Below are 11969 nucleotides of genomic sequence, written 5' to 3' on the forward strand. Positions count from 1 at the left end.
TGAGCCACACTGGCTTCCTGGTGAGCTTTGAGGCAGCCCATGCAGCATTCCCCCGGCACAGCAGAGCACATTCCTCAGTACACTGGGTGGCCCGGATTGTTGAGGACACCACTGAAGAACCTATGGAGGCCAGGTCTTTTTCTCCTCGCTTCTGTGGTGGTACCTATGAGGGAAGTGTGTTGTGCCGATGGACAGGTCTTGGTCCGCCTCCTCGCTTCTGTGGTGGCACCCACGAAGGAAGTGTGTTGGTCCGATGCTCCCTTAGAACACTGAGCCTCAGCTGACTGCCCAGGCTCACGGAGAAGGTACTCGACAGCTGAAGTTAACCGATGTCCTCCAGACAGCTTGTCTCCTAAGAGCTGCCTTTTGAGAGGGGGCCCTAGCTGGGTTTCCTGTAGCATCTGCTGCCATACTCCTTAGCGCAGCCCAGCACACTACAATAATGCCATGAGCCCTTGGTACACGTTACCTCATTTATTCTCACAACATGCCTGTGAGGTAGGGAGGGGCAGGGACTGACCCCACTTTACAGAGGAGGAAGTTGAGGCACACAGAGGTCAAGTGACTTGCCCAAGGTCACAGAGGGGGCGGCCAAGCTGGAACAGGCCCCCAGAGCAGGCCTTGCTTCACCTAGGGGACCCCTGTAGCATGCGCCAGATAAGATGATGTCCCCAGTGCCCTTGAGCCATACCCACAGCATGGAACAGCCCCCAGTATGCCAAACTGCCTGCTGGGTCCGGCCCCCTCCAGGCGGCCTGACCCAGCCTTGCCCTCCCCATCCTGCTCTGTGGGCCCAGGCCTTTGCAGCTCAGGGCTCAGAACACCTTGGGAATAGGGGTACAGGAGTGGGGGACAGGGGAGATTGGGATGAAAGTTACAACAGAATAAAAAAACTGTAGAGGCTGGGCTGATGGGTTGGGTGGACAACCGAAAAAGGAAGGCTGCTTACACACAAGGTCTATTTTTACACACACTTGTACACACACCTAGATATAGTACATGTAAAAATATATGCTATTCACACACCTGCCTCCTGCAGGTACCCCGAGAGCCGATGGCAGCGGCGCTGGTGGGCTTGGGTGAGCAGATGGCGTTTATTAAATATACACTCTAAGGTCTATGTGCATATGTACACATACGTACAGACACCGCCACCTGCCCCGGGGGGAGTGGACGAAGGTGCGGCCAAGGACAGACAACCCCCTGGAAGCCACTTGGGAGTCCTAAATTTTCTTTTGCTGAAGAAAGGGGCTGGAGCACGGTAACCATGGCTTCCCCACATGTGCTCCAGGGACCAGCACTTTCCTCGTCTGCTCAGAGGCCAGTCCAGCCTGACACTGCGGAGGACAGTCACCTCATCTGTGCGCGGGCGGACAGTGTGTGAGCACTTGGCGGGGAGGGTGGGGAGGGAGGAATGCTGCCCATCTCTTTTTGTCCTCTATGCCCTCAGCCCCAAAGGGTGTGGACCAGAAAGCTACTGGCCTCGATGGTGACCCGTGTGAGCTCTGAAGGGAAAAGAAAAGCTGTGGGATGTTGGGAAGGGAGGGACATGGCAGGGGCCCAAGGCTGCCTTGGACTGTCGTCGTCTTGTAAACAAGCTAATTCTCAGCAGACAGGGCAAGTAAAAAGACTGCAAACTGGAGGCCAGGGCTGCCCAGTCGTCTTCTGGTCCGCCGTGACAGCCCAAAGGAAAAAGGGTCTAGATTGTGGTTTTTGATTTTTTTAAAATTTTTTTTTTGTGAGTCAAGTCTTCATAACCTAAAGCTTAGAGGGACCCAGAAAAGCCACATTGTGAGCCCTTGTTTGTGTCAATTGGAAAGTTGGCTCAGGGTCTCTAGAGATAATAACCATACTAAAGGGTGAGAAAACGCTGTTCCATTTGCATTGAGTTTTTAATGATTTAAAATTGAGTGCTTTCTCCTTTGTGGCCTTAGAGCCTGGTCTGGGCCTCAGGGACATAAATCTCGATGCTGTCCGCACTCTCTGTGGCTGAGTTCTGCCGCACAGATGCTGCTCGCTTGGCTGCCAGGAGTCTCTTTCTGGCCTCCTGACGCTGTTTGTCCCCTGCGTCTGAGGCTTTGTCGCGGCTCATTGCCGCCTTGGATTTGGCTGGCTTCTTCGGAACCGGAGGAGGTGGTTTCTTCTCTTCCTTTAGTGAGACAGCGAGGAGGGAACAAAAATAAAATAAAGGTGCCACGTTTTGTGTGGCACTGGCCCTTACTAAATGCAAGCAGCTGGCATTGTCCCATCCCGCATCTCCAAACCAGACTGGCACAAGCAACACATATTAGAATCTGAAAGCCACAGAAGCAATGATAGTGGGAGTAGCACAGGGCTTAGGAGCAAAAGCAAGCTTAAGACTTAGAATGTTCTAGCAGGAGAGGACAATCCCACCTGTTCCCACCCTTGCTTTGAACCATTAGGAGGAACCCGAGACAGAAACCGTCCTTCTACCCCGTTATATCCCACATGCTGTCCTTGCGTGAGAAGACAGGCCCCTGGGCTCTACCACTCGACAGAAGGCCGTCTAAGCTTCACAGAAGCACAGATGCCACAAAGAGGCAGAACTGGAACCAGACCCCAGTGCTCCCGGCAGCAGGGTCCCAGAGGGCCATTCTGCTTTTTCCACTAGCACTGGTGACCCCCTTTACTAGACATGCAGAGCACAATGGCATGCTTTGGGGACAGCCTCCACTATTCAGCGAGCAGCATGCTGGACAGATGCCAGGCATGGACCCCGCAAAGTGATGGACGTGAGCCCCAGCTCAAAGACGACACAGGGAGAAGGGAGCCAAGCAGCACTGACCGATGTGGGCAGCGTTATTGTCGACCAGGAATTTGTCCCTGGACTTCCCCTCCGCACTGCTCCATGCTCACCTTCCTCTTCTCGGGGGTTTCCACCAGCTGCCAGCTGTTGGCCTTGAGGTGGTAGAGCTCGTCAAACTTCATGCTGATGTCCTCAATGGACAGCTGCAGCAGGTCCCAGAACCCTGCCAGGTCCTGGGCTGTTGGACGGGGGTTGGCATCAGGGTTCTGTGGGACAGATGGGGGTCAGTGGGGCAGCAAGGCAGAATCCATCTTATCCCCCCCCATCACACATATGGGCCTCTGGCCATGGCACTGGGTGTGATTCTGAGAAGGGCCAGCCCAGGACCTGTGAGTGAATGAAGACAGCTCTGGTCATGGCCAGTACCAATGGTAGGGGTCCCTGGGAGCAGTTCCATCATGAGTGGGCCCTGCAGACAAGTGACTGGACATTGTTAGGATCACTACTACAGGGCTGTGGTAAGGAAGGCACATGTTCTCTTGTGCTAGGCAGGACAAGTTTTTTTTCCCTCTCTCTCTTTTTGGCTTTTCAAGACAGGGTTTCTCTGCAGCTTTGGAGCCTTGTCCTAGAACTCACTCTGTAGACCAGGCTGACAAACTCAGAGATCACTTGCTGGGATTGAAGGTGTGTGCCACCACCGCCTGGCTCAAGTTCTCATTACAGGGTGGTCTGTTCTTGAGCAGTGTTTTCCAGGGAGGCAGGAAGAAGGCAGGCCCAAGCCTGCTGTGATCATGGATAGCCCTGAGAACGCATGCTCCCCATCTGTTGAAGGGGACTCTAACCCTGGGACTCAGCTTCTGGCCCTAGGGCAGGCAGGGCTGAAATGAGCAAGAGAGGAGACCCACCTGGTGCAGGGGTAAGATCTTAGGTCTAACCTTCAGCAGCCTCTTGGATACAGGATGGACTAAATATAAGTAAGTCAGGCGCAACTGGTCAGCTGACTTACACTCTCATGTGGTTGCTTTATACCAGATTTAATGCTCTATTTCTGGAGGACGGCCTCAGCCCTTCCTGGACTGGACATGGTGTATACTTGCCACCATCTCTATAGCGCCATGATGGCAGCACCTCCTCTGTGCAGAGATCACAGGCTACAAGGGGATCCCTGGGCAGAGCAGCCAAGGGCTGGCTGGAAGCCCTGAAGGTAGAGTCACTCACCAAGTTCTGCTCACAGAGTCCTCGGAACTGCTGGAATTTCTGGGACATCAGGAGTTGGGCACTGCCCACAGCACTGAGGACTTTTCCTAAGACTGAGAGAGGTAGAGAAAGCAGCTCAGCATACATGGTGGTGCTAGACAGGTGCCAGGCATGGACATATGGAAGGCAGAAGTAGGGTCATGTGCATACGTGTGTGTGTATGTATGTATGTATATATATATGTGTGTGTATGTATGTATGTATATATATATGTGTGTGTGTATGTATATATATATATATTTTTTCCACTGTTAATAGAACATGGGCTGTGCTTGGGTGGAGAGAACTGGAGCTCATGTATACATGTGTGTATATAATATACATAAAGCTAATGGGCCCTTATTTATACATTAACCCACTGTTTATTTTTTGGTTGTTGTTTTTTGTTTTTTTAAGACAGTTTCTCCATTTAGACCTGGAACTTGCTTTGTAGACCAGGCTGGTCTCAAACTCACAGAAATCCACCTGTTCTGTCTTCCAAAGGCTGGGACTGAAGGTGTGCACCACCACCACCCGGCTAACCAATTCTTACCATGGAAAATGTAAACAGACGAGGGCAGTGCTAGTCATTCCAGCACTCAGGAGACAGCGGCAAGGGTTTGAGGTCTTCCTGACTGTGAGAGACCTTGCCTTACAGACAGTCAGAAGAAAGCTGGGCATAGTGGCTCACACTGTTAATCCCAGCACTTGGAGGCAGAGACCAGTGGTTACTTTATTTGCTGCAGTCAGAACCGTATCCCCACTTCTAAGGAAATGTTATAGCACTAAATTAGAAGCAGCTTAAATGGGAAATTTTTTTCAAAAGAAATGTAAATTATCATGGACTCAAGAAGAAATAGGGAGGGGCTGTAGAGATGGCTCAGTGGGTTAAAGCACTTGTCATATATGCCTGATGACCCGAGTTCCAGCCCTGGAACCCGTGTAAAGATGGAAGGAGAGGGGGCTGGAGAGATGGCTCAGTGGTTAAGAGCATTGCCTGCTCTTCCAATGGTCCTGAGTTCAATTCCCAGCAACCACATGGTGGCTCACAACCATCTGTAATGAGGTCTGGTGCCCTCTTCTGGCCTGCAGGCATACACAGAGACAGAATATTGTATACATGATAAATATTAAAAAAAAAAAAAGATGGAAGGAGAGTGGACTCCACCAGGTGCCCTCTGACCTCCATACCTTCCTCATCACATACACAAACACTTAATACTTTAAGTACTTTTTAGTCAGAGAGTAAGAAAAAATGGAGGATGCCATCTCAGCACTTTGGGATGGAGAACCAGAAGCTAGCCTGGAGACACACAGCAACACTGTTGAAAACAAATGGCGACAGAGATCTGAGTTTGAGGCCAGCCTGGTCTATAGTATGAGTTCCAGGACAGCCAGGGCTAAACAGAGAAACTCTCTTGAAAAACAAAAACAAAACAAAACAAACTACTATGTAAATGCTAGGGACGGACCCCAGGTCCTGTGTGTAGAGAAGTCAGTACTCTTAATCTCTGAGTGTCTGTCCAGTCTCTACCTGTGATGTTTACGTGGGAGACTAAGGCAGGATTACAAATTCAAGGCTTGCCACAAAAGTAGTGACTAAATAGGTAGAGGTTTCTTTTGGGGGTGATTAAAATATTGTATATTATGTAGTAATGACATCTAGATGACCTTGTAAATAAGGCTTCATGAACTATGGCTGGAGAGATGGCTCAGAGGTTAAGAACACTTAACCCAGAGGTCCTGAGTTCATTTCCCAGCAACCATTTGGTGGCTCATAACAATCTGTAATGAGATCTGGTGCCCTCTTCTGGTGTGCAGGCAAACATGCAGATAAATAAGGCTTCATCAACTGTGTATAGTAAAGGGGTGAATTTTGTTTCAAGTACGGCTCAATGGTATTGTACGGTTCAATTATGTCTTAATCATGTTGTTAGAAACAACATCCAGAGCAGAAAGCAAGAAAATCCGCTGTATACCAGTGGTGCAGATGGAGAAAGGAACACACTGCTGAGCAGTTCAGATCAACGAAATGAACGAAACACAAATGCAGGTGTTAATGTAACACTACTGGGTCTCAGTAACAATGGCTGGATTTTGTTTCTGCTTTTGATTTGAGACAAGGTCTTACGTAGCCCAGGCTGACCTTGAACTTGCTATGTATTGTAGCCTGGCCTGAAACTCCTGATAATCCCACCTTTACCTCCAAAATCCTGGGATTACAAGTGTGTATCACTACTGAGCTCAAGAAAAAGCATTTCAGGGGCCAGGAGATGGCTCAGTGGGTAAAATACCTGCTCCCCAACCCTGATAACCTGAGCTCCATTCCCAGAACCACCTCTGACCTACACACCTACACATGGCACACGTGTCTCCGACACACACACACTTTTTAAAAAATATGAAAAAACCAAATCCACGTTTGAAAGAAAAAAAAGTGTGGTGATGCATACTTGTAATCCCAGCACTTGGGAGGCTGAGTTCAAGGCTAGCCTTAGTGACATAGTAAAACCCTGTGTCACAAAACAATCAAAACTAAATACCACACAGTAGGCTTCTAATACAAATTTCACAATCAGGCCAAAGGAAGTGGCATGCATATTCCTCAGTGTTACATGCACATGTAGCAGAAATACATAAAGGCAATGGTACAAACAAATTCTAACGTTGCTTACTGTTATGCCAAGAAGGATTCAAAAACTGGACTTCAAACTGATGCGGGGGGGAGAAACTCAAGTATACATAAACCACACTGGAAAGGAACTACACTTGTATAATTCTGAAATAAAATCAACCAGTCACCATATGTTCTTATTAAAAGGGACAACCAAATCAGCAATGAAGGACTGTAAGATACTCAGCACACAGACATGAAGATTGGTGTATGTATAAGGCAGCAACATTGAAAAAAGAATGCAAAACCAAAGACACAGTCTGAAAAACCAGTCCATGAGGCAGCACCAGGAGTGTTAGGGCTGTATAGAATCCCATCAAGATACAACAAAGCTGGGCCAAGGCAGGCCTACAATCCAAGTTAGAGGTGAGGCTGAAGCAGGAGGACCACAAGCTCAAGGTCTTCCTTGAAACACTCAGACCTGGTGTCCATACTTAAAAGGTCAAGCATAGTGTTGTATCATAAAGTTTCTGTCTCACCTGGTCCCTCAGCCATTCAGTCCCAGAGACACAGCAGAGGCTTATATTAATTATAACCTGCTTGTCCTATTGGCACTCGGGTTTATTATCAAGTAGCTCTTACAACTCAAATTAACCCATAATTCTTGTCTATGTTTACATGGCTTGGTATATTTTCCCAGTAAGGCATTCTCATTTGCTTCCTCTGTATCTGGCTGGTGATCGACTCTGTCTTTTTTCTTTCCAGAATTCTCTTAGTCTGGCTGCCCTGCCTGTACTTCCTGCCTGGCTACTGGCCAATCAGTGTTTTACTAAACTAATACAAGTGACGAGATCAGAAAAGCAAAGCAGCCAGCCACTAGCTCTTACCTCTATTTCAGACTGAAATGGCAATCCTGCCTCCAGGAATCAGAATGAGACTGAGATGAAACCTGTCTCCTCCCATCTTATATTCCTCTCTAGTGCTGAGATTAAAGGTGTGCACCACTACCACCTGGCCTCTATGGCTAAATAGTGTGGCTACTGGGATTAAAGGTGTGTGCCACCAGTGCTTGGTCTGTATGGCTGACCAGCGTGGTTGTTTTACTCTCTGATCTTCAGGAAAGCTTTATTTATTAAAATACAAAAGAATTATCACTACACAGGGGCACATACCTTTAATCCTAGCACTTGAGATAGAGGCAGGAGGATTAGAGTTTATCTCAAAAACAAGCAAAGAAAGCAGGGTTGACAAGATGGCACGGTAGGTAAAGGGCTTGCTACATGTCCTCTGATCTCTGCAGCTGTGCCTCCTTCAACACACACACAAAGGGAAATCAGAATTTTAAGGGCATGTGTTGGGACAAACTCAACCTTTTATAGCAAGTAGTGAGATACAGAAACATGTCCAAAGTGTGCAGCAAATACACTGAAAGCAAAGTTATCATGAAATAGCCCTTTGGATTCATAGGCGCCATCCAGCTAGGTTCCCACGCTCAGCTTCACTGGGTAGTGCCTGGAGATTTTGGTCCTCCAGGCACCCCATCACCTACACGGCTGTCAGCACCTATTCCTCACTCAGGGTTGATGGGCTTGTTCCCAGATCCTCCTGGGGTAGCAGCTCTTGTGTTCTCTACCAAGCACATGTTTCATGACACCCCAGCACTGCTGTTCGCTCCTGCACGACCCCTTCTCTAACATGGGTGCTCAGAAAAACACAGACATGCCCACAATGCCTTCGGCCTAGATCCGTTCCTTCTCTGCTCTCTTACTGTGACCTTTACCCAAAAAGCTCTTCAAGGACTCATGTCAGCAGTACTAGCAACTGTCACTAATAGGAGTGGTCTCACCACTCGCAGAGGCTTCAGTTGTGAGCACTGAAGCCTTATGGTTACCATGACTTCAAATTGATAGCAATCATGCAATGACTGATGGATCTTGTTCCTGCCTTAAACAAATACATGCTAGCCGGGCGGTGGTGGCGCACACCTTTAATCCCAGCACTCGGGAGGCAGAGGCAGGTGGATCTCTGTGAGTTCGAGACCAGCCTGGTCTACAGAGCTAGTTCCAGGACAGGCTCCAAAGCTACAGAGAAACCCTGTCTCGAAAATACCAAAAAAAACCCAAAAAAAAAAAAAAAAAAAACAAATACATGCTACTATAAGTTTACTATTGAGACAAGGTCTCATTAAATGGCGCAAGATGGCCTTGAACTAATTCCAGAGCCTTCTGCCTCAGCCTCCTAGTGACAGCATTACACACATGTACCATGTTCAGTCTCGACAACTGCACATTAGTCTAATTGATTTCCTTTGTAATTATAATTTAAAAATTTATGTGTGTGTGCCTGAGTTGTATGTGTACCATGCACATTCATTGGATCCTCTGGAACTGGAGTTACAGATGGTTGTGAGCTGTCATGTGGGTGCTAGGAACCAAACCTAGGTCCTGGGACAGGAGAGATGGCGTTGCTGAAATAAACCCTTTTCTTCCTAAGTTGCTTTTGGTCAGAGTTTTAAACACAGCAATAGAAATCCTAAGAATCATTATAAAAACAGGCAAAGGAGCCATCTGTGATGTTGCCCATCTTTAATTCATTCAAGATGTGAATACAACATCAGTCTGGGCTACTGTCAGATCCTGTCTCAAAACGGAATTAGTGAGCTGGTGCAATGGTTCAGTTGTTGAAGGTGCTTTGGTTCCTAGACTGCTGACCTGAGTTCAATCCCCACTCCTTCAAGTTGTCTTTTGGCACATGCCCCCTTCTCCATGCATAAATAAATGTAATTTTAAAAATTAGGTGAAGTAATGGAGGGGACAGCCCAACATCAACCTGACCTCCACATGTGTGCACACAAGCTAAGTGCACCTGTAGCACACCACATACACACACAGAAGCAAGTTTTATGTTACACATATTTTGCCATAGTAAGATTATGAAAAAGGGCTAGAGAGAGAAATAAAAGCCAGCAATTCTATTCCTAGGGATATACTAAAAAGAACTGAAAAACAAGTATTCAAATGAATATTAATGGAGACATTATTCAAAGTAGGTTTCATCATGTTATTAGAGAAGTCTTATGCTAGCACTTATAATCATTTCTTCATTGCTATTACCAACAACACACCTGTTACATCAACATGACTTTTGTTATTTTTATTGGTCTGATATTTTCACTCATGCAATGTGCTTGTGCAAACTCTAAGAGGTAGGCCTCCCCTTTCTTCTTTCTGTTTTGTGTGTGTGGTGCTGGGGATCAAGATTTCATTCAGGCTGAACAAGTGCTCTACTTGTTCTACTGAGGTACACCCCAGTCCACTTTCCTTTTCCTTACGTTTCTTGATGGACTTAAATATTACTACGAGGTCAACAACAGCTCTTGCTCTCACCATCAAGCTGTCCATTTTAAATAGGAATAAAATAACTAAAGTTCACTGGACATTCCAGGAAAGCCTCCAATCCTAAAGAGAAATAGAAAAAAAGAAACCTAAAGAAATAAAGCCAATGCAGGAACATAGGAAAGTAGATATACATAAATGTCTCAGAAGGAAAGGAGATGCTATACTCATCAATCAAGGGTAAAATCTTACAAAGAAATGAGCCTGCTGGTTAGTCATATAAGCATATGATGGACAGCCTGATATACTAATGTCAGCAGAGTTCTCTAGTAAAGAACACAAAAACCCAGTAAGCAGGCCAGATATGGTGGCTTCATACCTATAATCCCTGCACTTTGGGAGGCAGAGGCAGGTGGCTCTCTTGTGAGTTTAGAGATAGCCTGGTCTAAGAAAAACCCCATAAGCACCCATGAAGATATCATCAACATTGAAATATACCAAATATTTCACCATGGAAATATACCAAAACCACAGTGAGCTATCACAACCACTAATATGACTACCACATAAGGCACACACCTTTAATCCCAGCACTTGGGAAGCACAGGCAGGAAGAGTGACATACTAAGTTCTAGGCAAGTTTTAAAAGAACCTGGTAGTGGTGGCACACAATCCCAGCACCGAGAGGCAAAGGCAGGTGGATCTCTGTGAGTTTGAGGCCAGCCTGGTCTACAGAGCAAGTTCCTGGAGAGCCAGGGCTACACAGAGAAACCCTGTCTCAATAAACTAAAACTAAAACAAAACAAAAATACTGGAGAGGCAAAGCAAGCAGGATGACCACAAATTCCCACCTGTACTATACAGTGAGAATCTGTCTAAACTTTAAAAAGTACCAGGAAATGAGAAGCTTCATATACAGCTGCCTTGGAGAATAGTTTAGCTTACTCTAAAGAAGTAGAGCAATTCATTCCTGGGTATATATAGACAAAGAATGAGTACAGACTCACACTAAAATTGTACATCAGTTCAATTTCACAGTTCACTGTAGCACTAGTCACAAAAGCCTTCAAACAGAAACGATCCAAATGCCCACCAACTGATGCACTGCATAAACAAGATGCAGTACATCCATAAAAATGGAACATTTATTTAGCAACACAAAGGAAGTACTGGTACACGCCACAACATGGGTAAACCTTAGTGGTGGCCTGAGTGACTACATGCGAGTCTGGGTTATTACTGTAAAAGGATTGATTTTATAGTACGTAAGTTATATCTCAAGAAGGCTCAGGGCCGGGGTATGGGTTGGTGGAGGTAATATTAGTAACTAAAGCAATTGAGAAATGAAAGAAATAAAAAATTGCAAAAACACATAGAAAAGACAATACATGATGCAGAGAGAAGAGGAAAGGCAAAGTACGATGGTGCTTTCCTGTGGTCCTGGACTTGGTAGGCTAAAAGTTTGAGGCTAGCCTTGGCTACACACTGAGTTCAAAGCTAGCTTGGGCTACAAAGCAAAGCTCTGGGGGGAGAAAGAAAAGGAGAGATATCAACCCGGTAACTCTGACACCTGACAAGACTTTCAAGGAGAAAGAAACAGAACAAATACACGTGAGAAAGGCATGGTTGTCTGCTTTTTTGAAACATTTCATTCTGCAACCCACACTAGCCTCACTCTTTAGTAATACCCCTGGCCTCTGGAATCATGGCATATGCCACCCCACACCACATTTTTGTTTTATGGTCATAGTGTCTCTGGGTAGCTGTGCCGGCTGGAATTAACTGTCTGCTTTACAGAATGTAGAATCACCAGGAAAATGGCCTCTGGCATGGTGTGGGGGTTTATCTGGATTTTTGTTTAAGAGACCCACCCACTGTGGGTAAGCCATTCCCTGGTTGGGGTTCTAGATTAACAAGTGGAGAAAAAACTGAGCAGCAGCAAGCATTCATGACTCTGTTCCTGATGTGCAGAGGCCAGTCGCTGCAAGCCCGACTTCCTGTCACAATGGACCATGCT

At 46.5% G+C, this 11969-nt stretch overlaps 1 protein-coding gene across 6 annotated transcripts in view; it reads right to left on the bottom strand.

Annotated features, from left to right (window-relative positions):
* Positions 1-459: 459 nt before the first annotated feature.
* Positions 460-11969, bottom strand: part of Dlgap4 (DLG associated protein 4) — a 148772-nt gene continuing 137262 nt past the window's right edge. For 5 of the 6 annotated variants that reach the window (XM_026787208.1, XM_013352166.2, XM_013352165.2 and 2 more), the window contains 3 exons: positions 3986-4077; positions 2878-3033; positions 460-2149 (listed from right to left, as the gene is read on the bottom strand). In XM_026787208.1, coding sequence (XP_026643009.1) covers positions 1931-2149; positions 2878-3033; positions 3986-4077 — 467 coding nt within the window. In that variant the 3' untranslated portion in view covers positions 460-1930. Of the gene's footprint in view, positions 2150-2806; positions 3034-3985; positions 4078-11969 lie in introns of all 6 variants that reach the window. The other variant, XM_013352167.2, reaches the window with a different exon arrangement.

This window comes from Microtus ochrogaster, linkage group LG8 (genome assembly GCF_000317375.1).
Source record: "Microtus ochrogaster isolate Prairie Vole_2 linkage group LG8, MicOch1.0, whole genome shotgun sequence".
Taxonomy (NCBI): domain Eukaryota; kingdom Metazoa; phylum Chordata; class Mammalia; order Rodentia; family Cricetidae; genus Microtus; species Microtus ochrogaster.